Source organism: Leptonotus elevatus, chromosome 9 (genome assembly GCF_054856555.1).
Source record: "Leptonotus elevatus isolate MCC_2025b chromosome 9, RoL_Lele_1.0, whole genome shotgun sequence".
In the NCBI taxonomy this organism is placed as follows: domain Eukaryota; kingdom Metazoa; phylum Chordata; class Actinopteri; order Syngnathiformes; family Syngnathidae; genus Leptonotus; species Leptonotus elevatus.
The window spans coordinates 14,806,114-14,832,237 of NC_141247.1; the positions used below are offsets into that span (position 1 = coordinate 14,806,114).

Genomic DNA, 26,124 nt, shown 5'->3' on the forward strand with positions numbered 1-26,124 from the left:
TTTAAGACACTGGAAGATAGACATCTTGATGATTTCATTTCAGTGATCTTTTGCATACTGAACTGTTTTATACAAACCCCACTCCATTGTGTAATTTATTTCACTCTACAAATCCCTTGCCCTGTGAAATTATAGCCTACATCTGTAAAGGTGGTCTCACATTTGATGCTACTTTGCCTCTATCCAGTTGTTAAGACTTTTTATAGCTTTGCTATTGGTTGACATGTAAATGTGTTGTTTTCACAAAGTATTAAAACGAGGGGAAAAAACTAGACAAGAATATGAATGTTGTTTGCATTTTCAAGGGAAGTTTACCGTCGCCCCCTTTTTTTTTAGTAGTGTGCTAAATTCACATCACAGTTTCATTTTGATCCTTCAATTTCAAAATAGTGGGATACTCTTTGAAATTTTGAAATACTTAACACATATAACTGGAATCAGATTGCGTGATTGATTTAGCCTGTTTTATAAAAAATAAACTATTCAATCACGTGCACTAGAAGCTAGAAGAATGTTATTAAATATTCATATTTTATTGCATCATCATATTATTCTTCGCTCTTCTCCCTGATGTCATTCTGCTCCTTCCACAACAGCTCCATCACATATTTGAGGTTTGTTTGGGTTGTTTTTGATGAGCCACTCAGCAAGCCAAACCTATTGAAAGGTTAATAGGGGGTACATGTAAACAATTAAATCCAGTAGTGATGAATACATGTGGGTGACTTTACTTACACAAGGGTTGAGTGGTTTGTGCTTGCAGAGCTCAGTGAGTCCTTGTAGCAAAGTTTGGTTGACATATCGACTCAGGTATTCTTCTGTTTCCTCTCTTGTGGGAACAGTTAGAGCTACACACACGCAAAATAGTATTTCAGTGTCGCTTTTTGAATTTAATGCAAACAACAGCACGCAAGTGTGGATGTGTTTCTTACTGTTTGGGAACATGAATTTGATCTCTCGCTCTGCCACATGAAATGACTCGCTGCCATGGAGAGCGTTTTCCAGCTCAGATGTGGCATATTTGGCTCGAAGGCTGGGGGAACAATTTGCAAATATTTTAAAATAATGTCAATAACTTGTATAATTCATATAAAAAGACGTGTTACTTTTTTCAATTTAATTTTAAATGGTGGCTGGGCAAGTCGCAGTACTAATAGCACCTTCATACCTTTCATGTTCTCCCCGTGCTTGCGTGGTTTTTGTTTATCTCAGAGTAAGCTACTTTCTAACCCAACATTCCAAAAACAACAATATATATTGTAATTGTATCTTAATTTATATTGTACATATTTGTGAATTCTAATAATAGAGCACCATAAAAAAACAAGTCCCATTCAAGTGAAAAATATATTTCATAAAATAACATAACAATGCATTGTTATTTAACCCTTTGTCATTCAAGGAAATTGAATCAAATATCTAGTCATGTTTTGAAATAGCTGTTTACATCGGTGAGAAAACGTTTAATGTAAGAACAAATACTTTCTACTGGCTAAGTCTGTTCTAACAACAGCCATCTTTTGTACCTTATGCCCGAGATACAATCCCGCCAAAACAAAACAACTACGCTTCAAATAGAACATACCTTTCTGGATGAGTTTCTGCTGCCTTAATAGGTCCAATGAGGGCCTTCCAATGGGCTATTGCGTTGTCCCGAGCCAGAGTCAAAGCAATGATTGGACCAGAGCTCATGTACGCTGTCAATTTGGGAAAGGTTAGTTTTCCATGATGTTCCGTGTAGAAGTCACTGCACTGTTCTGGACTTAGTTGAAGTTTTCTCCTCTGCCAGGGATGAATAATTGGGCATGTCAGTGAAATGTTTATAGAAAGTTTAACTAACTAACTTTTGACTGAGTGATCTATGCAATAACACTTGAAATTCACTCTTAAGGTAAGGACACATTTTCCTCTTCATGTGTATGTTAGCCACCATCACTATAAGGCTCTATCAGTTAAAGTTTTTTTTCCATTATTATTTTTTTTTGAAGGTACAACCATGTGGCTTTTTGCAACCAATCGAAAAGAACGATAATAGTATAATAAGTCCATCCCTTTTATTTGTTTTTATTTTAATTTTTTTAACTGCTTATCTATCTCCATTAGGGTGATGAGTGAGCAGCAGCCTATTCCAGTTGACTTTTGGGCTATAAAGAGTTTTCAGTTAATGAAAATATCTTTTTGGATATTCACATTTTGAACTGACAGTGAAGAACACGCATTATTAGCGTTTTCTTACACAAGACGCCCCCTTCTGGTAATACAAAGACATGCATGTACATTTTTGACTGGACCAACCTGTAAAATTGTGAAGCCCGACGTCAGGATGATATCCTCTATCTCTTCACTTTTGTGAATGGCATTCGGTTTAATGATCGCCAAAGTTCTTTCTACATAAATACGAGGGAATTGAAATTCTTCCGCCGTACCCGTTTCTTCCATGTTCTAAATGTTTTATTTTATTTTTTTATTTTATTTTTCTTGTCTTCAATTTTATTTTTGCATTCTGATAGCAGTATGAACGCTTTAACAGTTTGCAAATAGGGATAAAGGTACTTTATGACATCACGCGGTAGTTGGACTGGTAGCGGATTTGATGACGTCAGAATATGAACATGACGAGATTACTTTAATGAATCACACAACGCAGTGTGCCATGGCTAAAGATAAGTGCCACTTCTCCATTTCACGATGGGGTTGTTTTGAAGAACAGATAAGTATTTCAATTACTTCATTCATTAGATTCTGTGGATAAACTCAATTTTCTGCGATTTTATGAACTCAAAATTGGAGTTCTGGATGGTGTTTAGGATTTTAGAAATGCATGCAAATTGGCTGGGTTAAGTAATTTGATGAAAGAATGCACTGCACTGTATTGGATATAGCTTCAACTGAATTTGCGCCAAACATAAGCCCCACCTCAAAAGTATTAGAACAGTAGATGCCATCTTTTTTTTTTTAATTAGTGGGTTAGGGTTGAAATTCACCTTCTTTTTTTTTTAAATTAGGGCTGCAGACTAAAACATTTAAGTTCACAAGATGAAGGAAAACACAACAGCTTATATTTCAATTGTGCTTGCTAGACTTTTTATTTGAGCCCATCTATTTTTCATAATACTGCCCCACTAATTATAATAAATAGCATTGTATTTATATGCTTAGTTTCAGAATTGGGATTTTGCCAAACTACATTGATACTAGTTTGGAATTTAAAAACATGACACCAGTGAAGTATATTTTTAACAAACCATTTTGAACCTGGGAGAGGATAAAAAATGAATGCATAAACACAAACATTGGTACATTAAAAACAAATGATAGCCATCAAACAGCTAGACCAAGGAAAATGATTGACGGCGGAGACAATTTGAGAGCCACAAAGAAACCCCTTGAAACAATTATTGGTGACATTAGCAACAACTTCCAGAGGGTATGAGTGAAGCTCATACTCATAAACATAAACGTACAGCTGCTATGCTAGCAGAACACACATTAAGGATAAAAGTAGTTGAGAAGATCACATGCATGGTCAGAAAGGCCACAAAATAAAATTGTATTGATAGATTTCCAGAATTTCATTTGATAAACAATTTATTTCTTATTTTTCACTTTTTTTTTTTCAGAAGTGATTCAATAATAGTCACATGCACACATGCACATTTATAGTCCTACTGTTTTGTCAGCAATGCTATAACTCAATGATAATCACAGCGTTGATTTTTAACAGGTTAACCGTATTCATTGACAAAAACAAGCATGAATAGATCGTTTTATTATGGTGGATGTTCACCAACATTTTCTAAAGGTGTCAGAACAAGCAGAGCAAGACCTGAAAAAGGGATTCATTTTAAGAAGCAGTTTGAGGTCTCACTTTTTTTTTTTTACCTTGATTACTAGTAAATTACTTTAGATCTACTGCTATACATGAAAACACCGTCTAGACATACACACATTTTGAGTTACTGTATAAACAATAGAACTACAAATCATACAGTTGGAAACATTTTAAATATCTCATCTAAAGGAGCAATTCATAAAGCAAAACTTAAAAAAAAATGTCACTACTCCAAAAAGTATTTTTGCAGTGTTTAACTTTCTTTATGACAGTCCAAAATGTTAAAATGTTACTTGAAACCTTGCCTGTACGGTTAGTAAAGTTATATGTGGTCGGCCAATAGTTTGACATGGAACAAATTCATTCCGCTGACAGTACATGAATTCCCATTGTTGTGAAATTTGAACAACTTCTTGGTCACTAGTTCAACTTTGAAATATCTGCTGTGTTATCCTTTTTCATCCGTCATTTTGCTTCTTGTACAAAAGCTTCGTTACATATTTGAGGCCCATTTGGATTGTTTTTGATGAGCCAGTCAGCAAGCCAAACCTATTGAAGGACACAATGTTAAGGTTTTAGGAACCTGAGGTCATTATTCGTAACTGGTGTTTAATGAATCTGCCTGTCTTGAATATTAAAATAAAATGAATTACTTACACACGGGTTCAGTGGTTTGTGTTTGCAGAGCTCAGTGAGTCCTTGTACAAGTGTTTCTTTCACATATCGACCCAGGTATTCTTCAGTTTCTTCTTTTGTGGGAAAGGCCTCGATCAGAGCTGCATATGGACATAATTATAGGTTGTGCAAATGTTGCATGTCAAACCAAACAATTGTGTGTGTGTGTGTGTGTGTGTGTGTATGTGTGTGTGTGTGTGTGTGTGTGGGTGTGTGTGTGTGTGTGTGTGTGTGTGTGTGTGTGTGTAAGCATCTTACTGTTGGGGAACATAAATTTGATCTCTCGGGCAGCAGCCTGAAATGACTCGCTGCCATGTAGCGCGTTCTGCAGATCAGACGTGCCATATTTTGCTCGAAGGCTACGAGAAAAATCAAAATTCACATTCACAGGAAGATAGATCGACACTCATTAGAGACTGGTGGACAGAATTAACGTAAAACTAATATTAATAAAATTTAAGGGAAGAAATATATTTCATCAGCTGAACGTGAACTTTCTAATCCAAAATGGAGCACTTCTCTTTTGCCAAGCAAGTTGTGGAGAAAATAGGTCTTTGTGCACATTTACAAGGTTAGCATAGTATGGCTAGCAAAAACAAACCAAAAGTTATGTTAAATGGGTATTGAAATGTACTGCTTCATGGAGCTCACCATTCTATTTGAGTTTTTGTGATCTTAGCAGGTCCAATAATTGATTTCCAGTGGGCTACCGCATTGTCTCGGGCCAGAGTCAAGGCAATGGTTGGACCAGAGCTCATGTAGGCAGTCAAGCTGGGAAAGTTGTGTTTTCCATAATGTTCTGCATAGAAATCACTGCACTGTTCTGGAGTCATCTGCACGTTTCTTTTCTGCATGCCAGAGATAAATTGTTAAGACAAATCTTGCAATGCGCACGCAATTGTTGACAATGCTTTCAACATTGAACATACCTGCAAAATAGAAAAACCGTTTCTCAGAATGATGTCCTCAATCTCTTCACTTTTATGAATTGCATCCGGCTTAATGAGCGCCAAAGTTCTTTCCACACGAATACGAGGAAACGAAGCAGGGTCCATGTTACACCAAATGACGAATAAGCGCCCGTTCAACCTTTTTGGTAGGGAGCTCCGTTCATGACGTTGCTAGGATACGGTAAACATTGTACCGCAAGCCCCTCAGGACAAAACGAGCACTCAGCCCTGCGGGCCACCACGTTTGATTTTCACTAATGCTTTAAATTACATTTACATTAATGACTTATTTGGTTAGCAGACAATTGTGTGTTCATATAACCTGAGCCGCACGGCTCTATTGCAAAAGCACTGCCATCTAGAGGACAATAGCGAACACGAAACACTCAAGAGTCAAGACAACTAGACAGAGACAATGAATTTTATAGTACATCACAATACCCGGAAAAAAATGCTTATCCATCAAAACCTTAAATGTAGCTCTAACGATCGGACAATATTGGTTAAATTCCGAACTGCTGTTTATAACAGCAGCATTTTGGTACATTTGTACAATACATTGTATCAAATATAAGATAGTGATATTCATGTCAGGATACGTTTTGGACAGAGCATGAAACCCATACACACAGATTCTTTCAAACAGTTTATTCAAAGTTACTTTGATGAAAAGTTCTTAGCGGGTTCCAATAGTAACCTGCCACACTCTGATCTGGTTGTCAGTGTAGCCAGCAAACAGGGTCTGTACAAAGGGGGGGGGGGAAGAAACATGTTAATATGAATCTAAAATTATGTTACCATATCAACTAAAAAAACAAACATTTGACCCCTCATATTTGCAGGACTGTCACCAGTGAACATCAGAGTTTGAAGTGAATGGGAATAATCACTGGGGAACACTCACTTTTAACACATCTGTACTGAACCGAGCACGTACCTGTCCATCAGCAGACCAGGCCAGAGAGGTGCACTGTGGGGGTTCGGCCTTGCAGTTTGTGCTGATCACCTCCTGTCTCAGCTCATCCACAATAATCTTGCCTTCCAGATCCTGCAGAAATGGGGATAACCCGAGTCAGTAACAACAGCAGTTGGACAAGGAGAAAAGCAGATTTTTTTTTTTTAATGACTCAGAAACAGCCTCTTTATCATCAAATAATTACAGTTGGCATTGGAAGTTTCATCACCGTCAGATACAGCAACGCTAAATACAGCCAGCATGGCTTCTAGAGCATTTAGAAATAGTTTTACCCAGATCTTGATACTGGGACCAGTGGCTGCGCACAGCCAGTAACGGTTGGGGCTGAAGCAGAGGGCATTGATGGTGGCACCGCTGTCCAGGGTGTAGAGGTGCTTGCCCTCGTTCAGGTCCCACAGCATGGCCTGACCATCCTGAAGAGGACAAGACAAACATACTGCATTCATTGTACTTAGACACTCAGAAGCCTCCTTTTTGACCATGACTGAAATGCAGATTAGCGTAAAAACGTCTTCACTGTTGAACCCCGCAAGCGGTGCCTCAACCTGGTATTGTGTTTACCTTTCCACCAGATGCACACAGGGAGCCATCAGGAGAGACTGTCACTGTGTTCAGGTAACCAGTGTGGCCGATGTGGTTTGTCTTGAGCTTGCAGTTGGCAAGGTTCCACACCTTTGAGCAAAAAAACAATAGTCACTAATATGAAGGACACAAACACAATTAATACGATGCTGCACAGCGTTGTGCCCTCATACTAAAAGTATTTCATCAGTGTATGAAACTAAGATAATACATGCAAAATTTGTTTTATAATCACTGGACACAGGCAAATATACAAATATGCATTTTTGATGAGCAGTCTGTAAGGAAGAGCATACCTTGACCATCTTGTCCCAGCCACAAGACACAATAATGGGGTTGCTGCTGTTGGGAGAGAAACGCACGCAAGACACCCACTCGGAATGGCCTTCATCCTGAAAGGGCAAAAAGAACAGGACGTCTTCAGCTGGAACAATCTTGATCACTTATGACAACATTATTGAAATTACACCTTGTCAGTAAGGCAGCAGCTATGGCATATTTTCATAATTCTACCAATGGACCTTATGCACGGCAGGTCATGACGCGTTTCAGGAGGCGGGCGAGCTTCCAGTTTCTCTTTATTCTAAGCTACAGGGAGACCATCTGGAGGAAAAAAATAATTTTTATTTTTGTAATCTGTATATTCAATAGCTCGGAGCTGGTGCTTTTCAAGATGGAAATGTCATTGTGAATTTTACCTCTGTGAATATATTTGAAAAGAGTTTGATTGTATTGCTTTGCGTTAAACTAGCGACCGGAGGTTAGCATGCCTCAGTGGCAAATGCAGAAACGATGCGTGCATAGAGTCCAGTATCCCAACAATTCATTGGATACAAAATTATTTGGATGATTAAAAATACTAATAGAACTAATGGAGGTGTGTGGTACACAAGTCACTAACCCGGGAAGCTTCCAATCAGCCTAACCCAGTTTTTCATTTGACTGCAAAGATTCCATTTTGGCCGCCCACCTGGATAGTGTACTTGCAGATTCCGAGCGTGTTCCACAGTTTGATGGTCTTGTCCCGAGATCCTGACACAATCTGCCGGTTATCGGCAGAAAACGCCACACTCAGGACGTCCTTGGTATGTCCAACAAACTGCCGGGTGGTCATGCCACTGTGGAGATGTCACAACAATTGATAAAGATAATAATAGGGATGTGCAACTACCGATACCAGGCCCTATTTAAAGTACATTATAAAATAAAGCTGAGCTGTTAATAGTAAATTTAAGGAAATGCTATATTGAGATATACAACTAATTTCTTTAATCAGCTGTCATCCTTTGGGGGGAAATTAAAATTGTATGTATTAAAAGTGGTTTCTGCAAAAAATCAAATCGAACATCCCTAGACTTTAAAGCTAAGGATAGGCGAGTACAGATACCAGGTATCCGTATCAGGCCGATACCAAACCCTATATCAAGGTATCGGTACTCATGAATGTGATCGATACTTGTAGCTATCTGATGATCAAGAACTACAAATTTGAAATTAGAAGAACAGAAACATGTCATTAATTGCCATGCACTTTTATGGATGGGATTGATACATCTTATAAATGATGTGTAATTGTTATTTTGGGGAAAATTTTATTTATCAAAAGTACTAGTGGTTTAAAGTGACTACTCAAGAATTTAGTATTTGTAGAGGTAATTGCCTGGAAGTTAAAGTTGTATTGAACATCCCTACTTTTTAAGCAATAATTGTTCCAAAAGGAAATTTTACTAAATATGTAACGGTCAATCTAATCAGATGTGAGGTACAGTTGTAAAGTAAATTAAAAAAAATTGTACATTTATCTTGCAAGAATTTTTTTAAAGGAGCGTTTCCATAAGTTAGAAAGCAAAACCCATTTTAAAATGTTGCAGATAAACTGATCAGTCGATACAATTACATCTTAGAAATAACTTTACAGACAGGCTGAAGGTTTAAAGTACATCCCTTAATGTAGCATATAATCCGTGCAATAGACACAAACACGATCACTGGTTCCGTATATTCCTCTAATCACACAAGCCACATGTCTTAACATCTTGTATTTACTTGGCAAGGTCCCACAGGCGGAGGGTGCCATCCCAGGATCCAGAAAGTGCAAACTGGCCGTCAGATGAGATGACCACATCACTAACAAAGTGAGAGTGGCCCTTCAAGCATCGCTGGGGGATGCCATAGTTGGTTTCATCACGGGTCAGTTTCCACATGATGATGGTCTTGTCTGTGAGGAAGCAATATAAGAAGTATTCAGAATAAATAGATTAACATTTTTACTCAGGCAGTACACTGGAAGAATATTAGCTTGAAATGCTAAAGTGAGATCAACATCTCTAAACTTTTGATTTTAAACGTTCCATGTTCCTCTTGTGGTAGCGTCAAATTTCTTATCTCGCCAATCCTTCATTTTACAGCTCGTTACGGGTTGCACTAGTTAGTGTTAGCAACGCGGCTAAAAAACGCTTTCCTCACGTCTGCCCACCTGTCAGGCTGACTAACTAGACACTGTATTGCCTTACAATTAATGGTAGAGTACGTTTTACACCCACTCCCAACGGCATTGTGCTTTTTTTAACGCTAAGACAGCCAACTCGTTAGCCGCCTAATGCTAAGGCAGCCATGTTGGCGAAACCGGCGGGGGAACCTCACCTCGGGACGCCGACAGAATCATGTCGGGATATTGAGGCGTAGTAGCGATCTGGGTGACCCATCCATTGTGCCCCTTAAGGGTCCCCCTCACTGTCATCTGCTCGGTCATTTTGGCGTCGATCGGTGATGCCTTCAACGAGGATGGAATCAGATTTTCAGAGGTCTAAGTTTACCTAGGTCCTCATTGCATCTAGGCACGGAGAAAAAGGAAGTTGAGACCCGGATGCAAAAACTATGAGGGGTGAGAAGGCAGCAAAGGATTCTGGGAAATGTGGACGTAGCGTTTGGAGATAAGCAACCAGCGACAGTAAACAAGGATTATTATTCACGCACTTGACTGACAAAATGTAATATTTAATTTAAGTGCGATTTATTGTGGTAAATAAAGGGTATTTGACGTTTTAAGTGAAAATTGGGACTTGTATGAATGACACACAGATTATTTGTACTTTACTGCCAGCTAGTGGTAGAGCATTTGTTTGCGTTGCTGGCATCGATAGATAGAAAAAACAAAGAAGTGTTTTAATAATTTTCGGACTAGTGGTTGGGAATCATTGATATCAAATATTTATATAAAATTGTTCTGTTGTATTTACCTTTTATGTACAATACATATGGAACTGTTCGTTTTAAAGCATTTATGTAGGTGCAATTTTTGATTTATTATGTATGTACCATACATTAATTGGACCATTTAGACACATTCTTTGATCATATATATATATATATATATATATATATATATATATATATATATATATATATATATATATATATACACATATATACATATATATATATACATATATATATATACATATATATAAATACATATATATATACATACATATATACATATATATACATGCATATATACATACATATATATATATATATATATATACACACATATATATATATACATATATATACACACATATATATATATACATATATATATACATATATATATACATATATATATATATATGTATACATATATATACACACATATATATGTATATATATATATACACACATATATATATATACACACATACATATATATATATACATATATATATACACACACATATATATACACACACATATATATATACACACACACATATATATATATATATACATATACATACACATATATATATACACATATATACATACATATACACATATATTTATAAATATATATATGTACATACATTTATAAGGGGTAAAACCTCAGTTTTTTTATGATCACTTAGGCTACTGTATTTTAATGTTTAATGTCGAGAGCCTTTTTTTTTTAAAGGTGGTACTCGGTGAAAAAAAGTTTGATAACTAATGAATTAGGATAACATATTAAAATGTACTCCCACTTGAATTAATAAAAAAAAATACATCATGGTACAGATAATTATGCAAGGAGGAAGTGGGAGATGTGTAGTTATAATTTTTCTCACTTTACTGAATGCATTTATTTATTTCAATTTCTTTTTGCTACCAATGTGAAATGCTGCAAACACATTTTTGGTACAATTACTGGAAAAGTCTTCTACATTTCACCAAATGGATAAAATGTTTTAAAATTATATAACTTCATCAACAAAAGATGACCTGTTGAAATCTCAAATACAGTGATCAAACTGATCTGCACACGAAAATGGTGGTGGACAGACAAACGGATTGATCAAACGAAGTCCCAATTTTGACACATGAATAACTGACAGCCACAAACAAACAAAACACCAAAAATAATAGTTTCCACACCAACTTTATTTGATACTAAAAACTGAGTGGTCAGAGTTGATGTAAACAATTCAGGAAAATGTTAATGTCACTTTTTTATGATGAAGTTGTAAAGATCAAACTATTGTGTAAGCTGTTATTGACTTTTTAATCAGTTACAGAGACATATCAAAACTGTTTGCAACTATAATTCGAATAAATTTGGAAAATTGAGATCAACATTTACCTTTGATGTCCTTGTCATTGTATATTTGTGTGAGAATACAGCATATAAAATAATATATCTTAGTTTCTTAACACACTCACACATTTTCCCTGCTTGAACCCAAACAATGGCTGCAGCTGCAGGTTAAGGCTGGAGGCAAAACATGTCCATTTATGTTAAATCAATTGAAATGTGCATGATACAAGATACAAGGCAAGCATAAAACCATACTTTATTTCAGCCACGTTAAATTGACCCAAATTAAAAATATATTTCAACAACAATTACAAAAATAGCTTAATTCATTTACAACCAAATACACAAACAAACATTCTCACAAAGTCAAGCTAATACTGTGATATTATTGGCTACAACACCAAACAATCTAGACATTGTGCTAGTTACTGACTCTGTTAAGGCTTAAAACTGATAGAACCTGCAAAAGAAAGCCCAGTCCTATGTTAATTGTAAGATAACCACGCAACTTCCAGTCAAAAGGCAACACTTTATGCTTTACAGTGACTGTAAACTGGCTTGAGTTAACATTTCTGATGTTATCTTACGGGAAGCTTGTCATGTTAAGAAAACCTTTCAAATAAAACTACATACATGAATGTTTATGCACAAGTAGACTCACTTGAATCTACAAACCCTTCTATGATTTTGTTGTTGGTGCATTAGTATAGAACTTTGGCACATGTATAAAGCTTGTATTACTTGCTTTGGTGACATTTCAATGCTTGAATATTGATAATTAAGTCAGATAAGCCAGAACAAGTAGGTCATCTATCCATTTTATTTTGAACAAACTGCAGTCAAATTTGTACTAATAAAAATAATCCAACTAGTATTTGAACTTCCTATTTGCCATCTATTGCAGTACACAAGGAATTGGGAAATATCACACCTGCATAGTAATTCTGTATAATCAACTAAAAGTGAACAATTTCCAAAATTACTGGTTTACTGATGTTCTTAAAGAACGTGAAATGTAGTTTTCCGTTCACAATAATGTAGTTCCATTGGTGTCATCTCTGTTTTGTGTACATGTAGCAAAAATAATTGTATTTTTCCTGTATCTTTAAATCATTGTGAAACATTTAAAGAAACTTGACAAATATATAAGTCCAGCGAAGTAAACAAATTATTCAGGCCATGTACATGTGTAGCAAAGACAAAAATACACCAATAAGTCCTTTGACCGCTTGGACTAAAACTTTTTCATGACAATTCAAACACGGCCCACAAGATGGAAACATTAACGGCATTCAAAGCCAGTGTAGGATTACTAAATACAACTGAATTCCAAACAAAAAAAGTTGGTAGACAGTTGACCAAAATAAAATAATTTAGTCGGTCAGTCATCAGTTTAAATGACTCCAAAAATAAATCATACAAAGAACAAACATTTAAATCAGCAGCAAGAAAGAACAAAAATGTCTTCATCTGGGATTAGATGACCATGATCAGTCAAACTGAATTACACGTGGTAATGCCAGTTCAAGACAATTAAAACTCAACCCATAAAATGATGAAATTGATTGACTGATGCATTGGTTTACTATGAATACTGTAACGGCTCCTTCAAATCGGCCAATAAACATGGCAATGCATAGGAATGCAAAACGTAACATGACAACACACATTTCCATGTGCCACATATGGAAAAAACAAACAGTGGAAAGCCTATAAAAGAGTGCTTGAAAAGCTATTATTTCTATTATATTCATCCACAACATGGGTTATGATTATGCATGTAATTTGGGCAGATCTTCACTACATAGCCAAACAAGTGATGACTAAAATCATAACGTGCTGTAAATCCTTTCCCTATTTGCCAGTGACGTCACACCACATCATCAGCGAGAGCTTCCAGGGCATCGCGGAAGTGGATTTGTCGAACCCTCCAGGAGAGTTTCCATATTGGAAGGTTTTAATTGTTCAGTAAGACACAAAGGGTGTGCAGGGCGTGTTCTGCTCCATAAAGGCCTCTTTATGTGTCCTTTTTCCCAACAGGCTCTCCCGCTCGCCTTCATGGCTGAATAAGACGCTTGCGTTTAAGCTTCTGCCTGGCCATCTCCTCCTTTCAGAAAACAGAGAGGATGAAAAGAGTGACGCACACTCCTTCATCAGCCACTGCGGAGATCTATCCAAGCGTCCATCAAGCCAAGTAAGTCAGACTTGGTTAGTAAGGCAATTAGACTTCAGCACACTGCACCTGGATTGCCCTGTAAAGAGTCCCACTTCCAGTTCAGTTTTTTTCTTCTGTTAAAGAATGGTTGCTTAGTTGACAACATGGTTTTCTTGAGTTCTTACAATACTGCCGAGTTGTCCATGTTTCAATATATTATATAAAAAAATAAAAATACAAATGAAAAGTCGTTGGTAATCAGTTGCAATATATGCCAAAACAATATGTACAGGTTCCATGCTGCTGGTTAGTCATAGTCATCACTGCAAAAGAAGAATAGAGGGGATACTTGATTAGTTGATTGTTAATCGCATTATCATTACGATGGATTTGATTTAAACTCACTGATTGAAATGCGCAAATGTTAGCACTATAGGCACACACACTGGTATGCATGTTATCCCTGTGTACAAACCCGAATTTTCCAAAAGTTGTGATGTTGTATAAAATGTGAAAAACAATCCAGTAATTTGCTTAATTTTTTCGACTGATAGTCATTTGAATGAATATTCTACAAAGCCAAGCTGTTTAATGTTCAAACTGATACACTTTTGTTCCTTTTAATATTCACTCTGCAACATGTTCCAAAAAGCTGGGATAGGGGTATTTACAATAAAATTATACAAAACAATCAAACATCTAAAAACAATATCCAACTTTATGAGTTATTAAATTAATAAACCACAAAGCAAGCCCTTTTTCTTGTTGTTTTGTGCATTATTCATTTGGCACTTTTGGGTTAATTGAATAACGCGATTGAATTGGGTCAGAAACAAAGCGACCTAACTTTTTGATTTATATAACCCAAAATGTTGAGTCCAATTAAATTAATAACCCACAAAGCAACCCAATTATTTGGGTTGTTTTGTGGGTTATTTATTTGACCCAACGTTTTAGGTCAATTGAATAACTGGATTGAATTGGGTCCGAAAGGAACCGACCCAACTCTTTGGGTTAAAGAACTCAAAAAGTTGGGTCGGTTCGTTTAAATTTTCATTGAATAACCCATCAAGTTGGATAGATCCTTTTTGACCCAATTTAGGTTAATTTTGAACCAACTGTTTTAGAGTGAATCGAATATAGGTTGAAAACAATTTGCAAATCATTGTAATCCGTTTTCATTTAAGTTTTACACAAGTCCCAATTTAATTGAAACGGGGTTTGTCATTATCCCAGTTAGTTGTAATTAGGCCTAACAGTTTAATGGTAAACTTGATGTACTATTCGATTTCTTACCTTGTGCCAGCAGCCTGGTATGGGCAGTCCATCATGTCCCTGCAGAGTAACAACAACAACAGATAAATGTTCATTAACAAGCCACAAAACGTACAGGAATTTAAAATGTTGCTGCATTTTTAGAGTGTATATTAAAAGTCTACACACCCCTGTTCAAATGCAAGGCTTTTGTAAAGTGCCTCTGTTAATACCAAATAAAGTGAATGTGTTCTAGTGGGCTTGTCCTCTCGATTTTTTCTAGCAGAAGCGAAAAGGTTTTGTGCTAACAGTAACACTGAATGGTATTTGGAACCTTTCAGAATTCCCTCCATCTTGACTAAGGCCCCAGTTCTAGATGAAGAAAAGCCACAAAGGATGATGCCGCTGCCACCATTTTTCACTGTTGGTATGGTTTTCTTTTGGTGATGTGTTGTGCTTACGTCAAACATACCTTTGGAAATTATGGCTAAATGTTCAACCTTGCTTTCAAATTTTTGCAAAAGCACTCTTAATATCTCACAAATTAAAGCGTGAAAATGTGTTATTGTTTGATGGAACCAATGATTGTAGTTTGTCAAGGTGGAAGGAAGTTCAAAGAAAGCACAACGTTTCTGCTGGAAAGAAAAACAAGTCAGGAAACGTAATTTATTTTTGGGTTAATCACAGCCAGCACTTGAACTGGTGGCATTTTTCAATTGACTTGTACAGGTTATAGTGGATTTAAAAAAAACCTAAATGTATATAAATCTCATTTTGACAAAAAAATGGCATTAAAACTGGGGTTTGCACAATTTTTATATCCATTGTACACAAGTACAATATAAAATGTATCCTCTGCGTGAGTGCGATGTAAAACAATCTTCAGTATTTTATATTTTTCAAGTTCCAAGTTTTTCGCTTTGCTTCTGGTTTATTTAACAAAAGGCTTTTCCCTAAGAATAACTAACCTTTATCAGTGTCACCATGCAAACAACAGGGTTCAACGAAGTCGACAAAGACACACAAATGAGATAAACACACACATATAGCCAAAGTATAGTGGCGGAAGGAGCAGTAATACTGTACCACAGGACAAGGAGCCACAGGGGAGGAAGGAGGAAGAAGAAGAGGTGGAGGAGACGAAAGTGCTCCTTTCACAGTGAGATCTTTTTTGTCATCACAACCCTGTTAGCAAGAGTCGGTTACACATTCACAACTTGGATGGAGAAACTTACAGAGAAGAAGAAAATGCAAAATTGGAATTTGAGCAGTAGGAGAGATACATGAGAAACAGGAAGAAAGTAAAACACAACAGATACATTAAGTAGTGGTCAGTAATATGGGTCGGAGGTGTCGTACCACAGGACAGGGTTGGTCCAGGCCTGGAGGACCCTGTTCTCCCTTCTGACCCTTCAGTCCTCTCTTTCCAACACTTCCTCTGTCACCCTGGATGAAAACAAAACAGTTCACACACTCTGGGTTACTAAAAGCAACCAACATTTATTTACCCTGACACATTCATAGAAGATTTATCACGTACAAGTTAATTTACATCAACATGATGCCTTTACAAAGATTAAAATTTTGATTGAAGCTGTCAGAGGGGTACTGTCTCTCATTTCCCCTGTTCAACTATAGCTAAATGAAGAACAGTACAACAGTTAAAATATTAGAAACACCGTTGCAAATTACAGCCACAATAATAAACTTCAAAACCTGGTCAAACTAGAAACGAATGATTATCAGCACCTACTGTGTACTTATACAGTATAGTGCTTTACAAATTTATCACAACATTTGTGTGATTTGAATTTCAGTGCGCTTTCAACATTTGACTATTCCAGTTATTCTTTTTATGCTCAAATTTGATGCGGTGAATTATGCATATATGTAAAAAAAAAACAAACAGACTTTATTATTTCCCCCCTGTAAAACATACATTATTTATAACTTTCAATGATAACAATAATATATTTTAGACCTAAAAATGTAGTTTTGGTAAAAAATGTTTTACATATAGTGTATCAACTACTGTATTAAAGAAAAATTACAATGATTATTTTAATTATCACTGCTGTTATTTAGCTGTGTGCAGCTGTGGGATAAACCTTGGGTGGTGGTCTCCACGACAATGAGACGATATGCCTGGCGCATCTGCGGGGGACACTAGCACACATCCACATCCACAATAACATACGCATACACGATCCTGCTTTCATCGCCTTTGTTGGATCGCGCATTTCTTCCCTGTGACGTCCCCAGCACTGCTGAGCTGCTTGTTCACCCGGGTTCTATCACGGCCTACCCTCAACCCTCAATTCCATCTTCCCCGTCTCTGACACGTACAAGTCTTGAGAATTGTTGTAATGTCTGTATGTGCTGTTGTATGAAATATTAATGTGCCAATAAAAAAAACACTGGTTCTGCTCCTTAAGAAAACATTTCTGGATTTTTTTTTTGTACCAACCTTATCTCCTCGTTCCCCCCTGTCACCTTTCTCTCCCATGAGGCCTGGGAAACCCTGCGAAAAGATCAACAAAGAGGTCAGAGTGCAGCTTCTGAGCGGGATAATTAGAAGTGATCCCATTTAAATTCTTAGACACTCACATCAAGTCCGGTTTCCCCTGGCCTACCCTGTGAGATGATTCACATGATACATTTCTTAGTATGAAGTTTTACAATGATAGATGTTCAAATTGTGGATGTGGTCAACTGCCTACTTTTTCTCCTTTGGCCCCTGGAAGACCCACAAGGCCCGGAGACCCAGGTGAACCCTGAAGTCCGTCCAATCCCTGCGATTATAGCACAAAAGCAGATTATCATTGCTGCTATATGTCTGTTTTCTTAACAATATGCTTGCGGCGTTATTCACTTTGTGTCCTGAAAAACCCGTGTCTCCTCTCTCCCCCTTTATCCCAACTCCTGGCTCCCCCTGCATTGTAACACAGGAACTTAAGTACCAAACAACATGGCACAGCATCCACTGAATTGAGAGGTTGCATGCTTACCTTCGGACCAGGCATTCCATGCAGCCCCTGGAAAATATTTTATGTGAATCTATGATTGCTTAAATATCTTCTGCTTTTTGCAATAATGAAAAGAGTACTCACCATGGATCCAGGTGACCCAGCAAGTCCTGGTGGACCTGGTGGGCCAGGAGGGCCTGGCTGGGATATCATTTGAACCTGAGTGAATCAATTAAAGTAGATAGTAAAAGACTTGTCATCATTAATCTCTTTACCTTATCGTTCTGTCAAAGACTCAAGTACACTATTGCGAGAAAACACTTGGCTCGTTTGTGGCATGTGCGACATGTATGATATACAATATTTTAACATTTAAGAAGCTTTGACAACATCTCTCAACATTAACATTCAACTTCTTGGGAATCTTAATTCCATTTTAAGTAAAGATTTAAAAATATCAATGACACTTTAGCAGTGACAATAAATCAAGTCCACTGACCAGGTTGTCGTCCAGTCTGCAGTCACCCTTTTCTCCTTTCTGTCCATCCATGCCCTTTGTGACAAAGACCAAATTGAACCTCAACAAAAACATCACTCAGTATGAGAACATTATTCTTTTTGGGAAAATAGAATTGCTGATATAGATATCAGTAGGTTGAGCACGTGTACCTACAGTAATATTTGGACTACAAGCCCCTACTTTTTTTCACTTGCATTCCTCCCTGCGGCTAATAAAAAGGTGCGGTTTATCCATCAGATCACAAGGGGGCGCACTATAAAGGAAGCGCAAGAGCGTCAGGCAGAGCAAAACAAACCAAGTGAGCCCAAATACAGTAGAAGAGACAGAACGAGAGAGAGAGACAATTTGCGCCCTCATTATGGAAAAGAAAGTAGCAGGAACATTAAAACACCTGCAGCTTCTAGTCGGGTGCGACTTATATGTGTAACAAACTCAAGTATTCCCCAAATTTAGCTAGCGTGGCTTATAATCAGGTGTGCCTTGTAGTCCAGAAATTACTGTAATTAATTTACTATGTGCATTTGCTCACTCACAACTTACCGCAGGCCCAGAAAGGCCCATCTCTCCCTTTTCTCCTCTTTCTCCTTGTGGCCCTATTTCGCCCACATCACCTCTAGGTCCCTGATGGGGAAACAAATTATACGGATTTGTAATAGTGAACAGCCAAAAACAACAGACATTATTTCCTAACTTTCTTTTGCGCACCTTCTCCCCATCCATCCCAGCTAGACCAGGTAAACCAAGCTCCCCCTGAAACATAAAAAAAACATTCTTAAGTAATGAACATGACCTAAAGTAACATCAGCCTATAATAAAGCGACCAGAGTGTAATTAGTCATATTGTTAAATCTGGGCGATGATAATGATGATAATATTACAATACCTTTTCTCCTTGGAAACCTGGGGGGCCAGGTGGTCCAGGTGGACCCTGGTGAAACAAGCAACAAAAAACGTTTAGTTATGCTTTTGGCTATTTACTATTTTGAACCTTTTTTTTCCTGCCGTGTTCAACTTGTTAGCTGGTTAGGGGTAAAATTGCTAACTGCATCCAGTAGCTACGAAAACACTAAAGAGAATAGTTTGCAGATTTTTTTTCTTCTCCAGGTCCACACTGTGCTCCCCTTTAAAGGAGCACAGAAGCTAACCATTTAGCAATATGTTAATGTGGGACTAATAAAGTTGATCTCATCTTATTGTAGTTGAACTTTGCTCAGATGTAAAGCTGCAGTGCATCACGGAGTTGGTTCAATTTGTTTCTCCTATTCTTTATCATGGACTATATGGCATCACAAATACTGTTAGAAACACCTCTCAATTGAATACAATGCTTTTCAACATCACTGCAAATTGCAACTGTGACTCAGGAGGAGCAAGTGAATATTATTGCTAGTGTATGAAACATGACAAGAATCCCAGTGCATTCTATTTATTGTATAGTCATCCCGAAGCAATTTGTACGCCATTTGAGGAGTCCCTTAAATCAGGCACCTAAATCCACAAAAATTCACAATGCTACACTTAATACTTTTCCCTCCGAAGTACTCAATCATCTTGAAGTCATAAAAAAAGTAAACAATATTGCCTCCTCGAGGCGTAAAATGCCTCTCTCCTGTCTGCCATCTAATTTATGTCTTCGATTAAAGCCATGGCAACCATTGGTTGTTTACAACTCAGCATTTGATCTGCAAACATCCATCACGGAAAAAAGGAAGGTGATCCATGCAAACGATCGAGAAAGAATGGTATGAAGTGAATTTTCATATATATATATATATATATATATATATATATATTTTTTTTTTTAATCATGAAGGTTCATTATTGTTGAGATATTTCACACAAATAAGTGAAGTCATACGACCACATTCCTGCTTCCATAAGTCCAGCCGAGAATGTGCGTTATGGTATCAAGTGATAGGCTACTTCCTTCTTGAAAGGCTTCTGATAATATCTCATGTTCGCGTGTTCCCTGACTATTTTCTAACCATATCGTGCTGCTTCGGCAGAATTGCTCAGGGGAACCTAGCTCTGTTAGTAGTTGTTGTTAAATTAAATACACACACCACGGCAGAGATAACCATCTGGTATTAGCATGTAGCAGGGGGACGCAGCCGACAGGGACGTGATGTTCTTTGCTAAGCATTCCCTTAAATTGTGCACCAGCTGAGTAATGGGGAACAGCGCAAACACAGAAACGCCATGCTGCTCGATATATTGTGAGGCACGAGATGGCATGAAAACACACTCAAAACAACGTGACAAAGGCTGTTGATGTTTCTGCATGATTGAGCGTGCGTCTGTAATCGCCGCTCTAATGGATAGGGGCTTCGCGGTTCTCACCAGATGGCTATAGCAGCAGACAAATTCAATAAAAATCGTTTTCAATATGGTGTCATTTATGAAGGGTTTTGCGACAAAGGGCATATTGGTTAAAGAACAGTGCTCGTTTAAGCCTATGTGAGTCTACATATGCTGTGTGATATCTTTTTATGTGTGTGTTAGTCACTGTTTACACCACAAAAGACCATGCAAAGACTGTTGTAGATTACCGAAATACTGATTGTGTTGATGGCCTGTGAAACAAAACAAATCATGCAGCATCACTATCTTGTTTTTCTCCTTTAGTTGTCTTTAATGAGTAATGACTTTAATATGGAATGATAAGGGGATGCCTTTCAAAAAATAATACATGGATATAAAATGGAATCTCCAAAATTAAACATATTGCATTATGGGACTCTGTTTTAATTCCAAGTTTCAAAAGAGATTTTTCCGATTGGAAATAATGGAAAGGGAGTCTCAAGAGGATCACTGAACTAAAGATTTTTTGTTATCGTGGATTAAGATAGTTTGAACACTGTATTTTGCTTGACTTTTGAAGCAAATTTTTTCACCAGAATATTTTTTTTGATATCTACAGAAGCGTATTGCTGCCACATTAAGAAAAACAAAACAAAAACAAGAGTCATATTACGTTCTAACATGATAAATATTATGTTAAAACATAAAACTTATCATGTAAAAACGTGAAAATTATCATGTTAAAACGTGATATGGCTCTTGTTTTTTTTTCTTGGTGTGGCAGCAATACGCTTCCGTAGATATCCAAATTAGATGACTTTTGGAGCGTTTTACTTTGTTGGCTCCATTGTATCACAAACGTGATAGGACATATTCCAAAATGCGTCTTCTCACCTGGAACGCGTCAAGAAGCTTCCCATTGAAGTCAATGATGTCTGAAGTGCCTGAAATGCCCTTTTCACCAGGATAACCCTAAAAAAAAAGATGACAAAATATGAAAACAAAACCATACCATGACACCAAAATACAAAACACACAGCATAATGTAAAAAATAGAGCTACAATAAAATAAGTTCAAAGACTTTGGGCTACTTCATTGGACATCAAGTAGGCACAAAGTTTTAAGTGGTATTCAAAAGATGCACTGAATTAAATATTTAAACTGTAAAATGTTAACAAAAAAAAAAAATCCAGTATAATCTATTTGTTAAGAACAACAATACTTTGAGGACCACTGTACTGTATTATGGCATACATGATACATTTGTGGATCCTCGAGAAGGAAACAAATGAGCAATTTGGATCTCATGCTAAATTGGTTTGCTAAACTTCTTTTGGGTTATGTACTCACCATGGGACCTTGCAGGCCTTGGTCTCCTACTTCTCCTTTGTCTCCCTGTGTGACAAAAATGGTTCAATACACAGAAACATACTCATAATGTTCTAAAAAGTAAAATACAATTCTAATGCATGCTTTGGAGTTTGTTTCAATGTTTTACCATTAATCCTGGCAGTCCATCCATGCCCCTCTCTCCTTTTTCTCCCATTCCCGGCTCACCCTATTTCACACACAGTAAACCCGTAAGTGGTCCAGCATATGCCAGGTGAAAAGAATGCGGGGGAAAAAGATGCAGTATCTCTGGATCTCTCATACCTTTGCCCCTGGAGGACCCTGTAGTCCAGGATATCCAGGTTCCCCATCTTCTCCCTGAAAGTGACAAATAAACAATATGCGTATTACAAAAAACAAAACTTGCACAATCAAGAGAAAGCATTTCGAACAAGTATTATCCAAATACTGTACGTAAGTCAGTATTAACCTTACCGACTTTCCAGGCAATCCTTGAGGCCCCTGAAGCAGGAATAAAAGACAAATGTTTACATTTTCTAGTACAGTATTAGTTAAGGCAGACAAAACAGATCACATTAAAGTAATACAAATGTGAGTTTGCTTAAGAGTCAAACAAAAACACAAAAATCGTGAGATATATTCACCTCAATGCCATCACGACCTTGAAAACCCTGAAGGCACAGAGGAAATGAATGAGAAAGAATCACCTGTACTGATTGTGCTCTAACTATGGCCACTAGGTGGCAGTATTCAACAAGGGAAGCAACGCTGAATTGCAAGTGCAATATACTATTAATGGTAAATGGAGCAACAATGTCCAACAGTGCCCCATTACAGAGGACTTAAGCAGATTAATAACAGCTGGACACTTAAAACACATTCTAGACTGTACTGCTGCCAATAATCATCCAAAGCAATGGGGAATATCTTATCACCACATCAGTTAAGTTCAGGCAATCATTGGAGGCTCATTCTAGCTAAAAAATGACTTGATGTTCGGTAGTTAATTCATTGCATTTGTCAGTCATCTGTATCTAGACATACTGCATTAAAAAATATTTAGGGAAACTGCAGATTAAGCCATAAATGTTAAAATCAAATTGTGTAAAAAGAGAAACAATCCACAACAGCTATAACTCAAACACCAAATGCCATATCGCATTTCTGGCAGCAATTAGGCTCGTTTAAAGTAAACACAACAATTTGTGAGGGCCAGTTGGTCGTTTGAGCCGCTCAACATCTGTTATGAAGTCGCGCATGGCAGAGCATCTTATGAGCTTAGCTTGCCAGCGTGCTATTGCCCCACACATACACAAACATGTGTTTTGAGGGCTATTTAAAGCCTAAAAAAAGACCCTATTAAAGTCATGTTTCAGGGCCCCCACAGAATGGGAGGCACCTTTGGTGTTTGTAAAATTGAAGTTATAAGTCCTCTACATTAAACACATTTTATATATAGATAAAAAATAAAATACAGTACATAAATCTGTTTTATATCAATATCAATAATATGCGAGTCAAAATATTATCAATATATAAAATTAGGGATGTTCAATACTTTTTTTCCCCCAGACCAATACCAGTATGAGTACTCAAGTCATGAGTAGTCACCGATACCAAGCACCAATAGCACTAATACTTTTGAAACATAAAATTCCCCCCCAAAAATCAATGATTAGCATTTTTTTTTTTTATTGCATGAATGGCAATTTTATTTTCTTATAATTTATAGGTCCTCATCATAAAATGGCCAAAGCTGTCACGAGAACCGATACCTTGAAAAAAAAACAATGAAATGCTTTTCAGGATTTGTGCAGTGATTTTTTTTTTTTTTTTAGAAAATAAACTAATTAAAAATAAATAAATAAAAAAAGAAGAAAAAAAAAGAAGAAAATAAATAAACTAAACTAAACTAATGTAATTTAGTACTACTACTACTACTACTACTACTACTACTACTACTACTACTACTACTACTACTACTACTACTAATAATAATAATAATAATAAGCTTCAGCCTCCTTGTGTAGAGTTTGCATGTTGTGTGGTTTTTCTCCTACTTTAGTTTCCTACCCACAAGCCAAAGCCACAGTCACACAGGTTAGGTAAATTGGAGACGATAAATTAGGTGACACTTGAAATAGCTGTCATTCCATTACTTCCTTTCACTTTATAGTTATATGACATACATGACAGGACCGAGCACAATGGCTCAGACTGGCTTGCAGAAACGTCTGAAATCAGACATCTGCACACAACATGGAGAAGCCCTCTGTGATACAAAGCTTTGTCTCACTGCTTGGGAGTTTGGAAATTCCTTTAATCAGCATGCAAAGTTGATGTGAAATTGTCTCTGTCGGGGACCTTCTCTTTCACTTGTCTGTTTATACTCATGATCTTATTGTCAACACAGCAACTCAGTCCCTAAACACTCCCGTACCACTTAAAGGAAACATAGTAGTCATTCCTTTGAGTAAATCAAAACTATTCAGTCTTCCATGCCATAACCACAGCTTTATGTTGCCACTGTGTACAGTATGAACTGAGCTGTGGGAAAGTTATCCTGAGAAACATAAACGGCCTTAGGCGAGAGGCACAGCTATTGTTTGGTGGGGCAGGCGAACTACCAGAGAACTCAAGACTGGTTGCTCAGAAAAAGGTCCTGGAAGGTGGGTGCGGGGTTGATGCTATCGTGGGCACTTGGTGGAAGAAACTTGTGGCTGCTGTCGTATATATAAATCAGATGAAGCCACAAGGGATGTTTTGCAGCTGATTTTAGTTATGCCTTAGCCCATTGGCAGACTCGATTGAAGGAGAGTATACCGTTGCCACTTAATTCATGAATGACAGTTATATACGAGCGTCATCCATTTTAGATGATGCTCACTTTTAATTTACACGGTCTCACAATTAATTTTGTGAGCAGGTTTCAGTGGTGTGGAACTGCACTCCATCATATTGACAGCTGCCCCATCATTATATTTAGCTGAATCAAAATGCTTCCCAGCAGCTGCAATAATAATAATCATGCTGCTGAACAATGTTACCACAGTTACCTTGAAAAAGTAAAGTAGTTGCTTTACTGATGATTCGTTTTGAAAAATAACAATTACTTAATTGTTTACTTGATTTAATTTTTTTTTATTGGATTAAAATTTACTTTATTTGTTACTTTCAGCAACTACTGAGAACTCCACTTAACGTAAAAATGACATCTGGTGTTCATTGAACATTAATGGTCAACAGCACTTTTTTTAATAAAAAAAAAAAGAACTTACTTTTTTATACATATAAACTAAAGGCAGTCTTTTTTTAACTGACAATTGTAAATACAGTAATGGTAAAACTTAGCATTTATAAAGCACATTGTTTATAAATCTAACTACAAAATGCAGGGACCACAAAACCTGCTGGGACTTTGTTAGGTTGAATGTACCGTGCTGCATTTAAAAAAGAAAAAAAAGAAAGAAAAAAAAAGCTAGATAACGCTTACTCTACAGTACAGAATGTAGACTAAATTTAATATTTTCATCTTTAGCTGTGACAAACTGAATGCAAAAAATATTATGATAAGCATTTTTGTGTGTGTGTTTTTTTAGTACATTAATTACTAAAGAAAACTACTGATAATAATGCATCGGATTTATATAGTGCTTTTGTAGACACTCAAAGACGCTTTACAAAGGAATGGATCCATTCACTCACACATTCATACTGCGGTGGCGGTAAGCTACTACTTAAGTAGCCACAGCAGCAGCAGCAGTGTGCGCCTACGGCCCCTCCGACCACCACCAAACATTTGCACCTTCCATACACCAGTGTGACTCGCACTGGAAGCAATTTGTGTGAAGTGCCTTGCTCAAGGACACAACGACACGTGACTTGGGGAGAGCGAGGATCGAACAGCCGACTTTCTGGCTCCGGAACGACCGTCTCTACACCCTGAGCCACGGCCGCCACAGATAATTTGTTATAGTCGTTTGGGGTGT

General features: G+C 37.1%; 3 protein-coding genes and 1 pseudogene across 4 annotated transcripts in view; all 4 read right to left on the reverse strand.

Moving 5' to 3' along the window:
- Positions 1-407: 407 nt before the first annotated feature.
- Positions 408-2,515, reverse strand: nme5 (NME/NM23 family member 5). Its single transcript, XM_086085122.1, has 5 exons — positions 2,296-2,515; positions 1,586-1,782; positions 933-1,033; positions 736-848; positions 408-657 (listed from the first exon to the last, which is right to left on the reverse strand). Exons 1-5 carry the CDS (start codon positions 2,437-2,439, stop codon positions 574-576), a joined length of 639 nt encoding a protein of 212 aa, XP_085941248.1. The 5' UTR covers positions 2,440-2,515; the 3' UTR covers positions 408-573.
- A 1,114-nt stretch (positions 2,516-3,629) lies between these two features.
- LOC147168505 (nucleoside diphosphate kinase 5-like) lies at positions 3,630-5,581 on the reverse strand. The gene is made up of 5 exons (XM_086085103.1): positions 5,437-5,581; positions 5,159-5,355; positions 4,766-4,866; positions 4,490-4,608; positions 3,630-4,381 (listed from the first exon to the last, which is right to left on the reverse strand). Exons 1-5 carry the CDS (start codon positions 5,560-5,562, stop codon positions 4,298-4,300), a joined length of 627 nt encoding a protein of 208 aa, XP_085941229.1. The 5' UTR covers positions 5,563-5,581; the 3' UTR covers positions 3,630-4,297.
- Positions 5,582-6,090: 509 nt separating this feature from the next.
- On the reverse strand, positions 6,091-9,880 carry rack1 (receptor for activated C kinase 1). The gene is made up of 8 exons (XM_086085223.1): positions 9,659-9,880; positions 9,062-9,233; positions 7,986-8,133; positions 7,312-7,407; positions 6,995-7,105; positions 6,706-6,846; positions 6,395-6,505; positions 6,091-6,199 (listed from the first exon to the last, which is right to left on the reverse strand). Exons 1-8 carry the CDS (start codon positions 9,765-9,767, stop codon positions 6,134-6,136), a joined length of 954 nt encoding a protein of 317 aa, XP_085941349.1. The 5' UTR covers positions 9,768-9,880; the 3' UTR covers positions 6,091-6,133.
- Positions 9,881-11,462: 1,582 nt separating this feature from the next.
- LOC147168507 (uncharacterized) overlaps positions 11,463-26,124 on the reverse strand; it is a 118,313-nt pseudogene continuing 103,651 nt past the window's right edge. Inside the window, exons 11-31 of the transcript XR_015096017.1 lie at positions 22,780-22,806; positions 22,610-22,636; positions 22,439-22,492; positions 22,284-22,343; positions 22,136-22,180; positions 21,679-21,756; positions 21,033-21,056; positions 19,367-19,411; positions 19,189-19,233; positions 19,024-19,104; positions 18,463-18,516; positions 18,108-18,182; positions 18,006-18,032; positions 17,870-17,929; positions 17,718-17,789; positions 17,605-17,631; positions 17,465-17,518; positions 16,357-16,443; positions 16,084-16,182; positions 15,040-15,078; positions 11,463-13,695 (exon numbers count right to left, since the gene is read on the reverse strand). The product of XR_015096017.1 is annotated as an uncharacterized LOC147168507 (transcript). The remainder of the gene's footprint in view (positions 13,696-15,039; positions 15,079-16,083; positions 16,183-16,356; positions 16,444-17,464; positions 17,519-17,604; positions 17,632-17,717; positions 17,790-17,869; positions 17,930-18,005; positions 18,033-18,107; positions 18,183-18,462; positions 18,517-19,023; positions 19,105-19,188; positions 19,234-19,366; positions 19,412-21,032; positions 21,057-21,678; positions 21,757-22,135; positions 22,181-22,283; positions 22,344-22,438; positions 22,493-22,609; positions 22,637-22,779; positions 22,807-26,124) is intronic.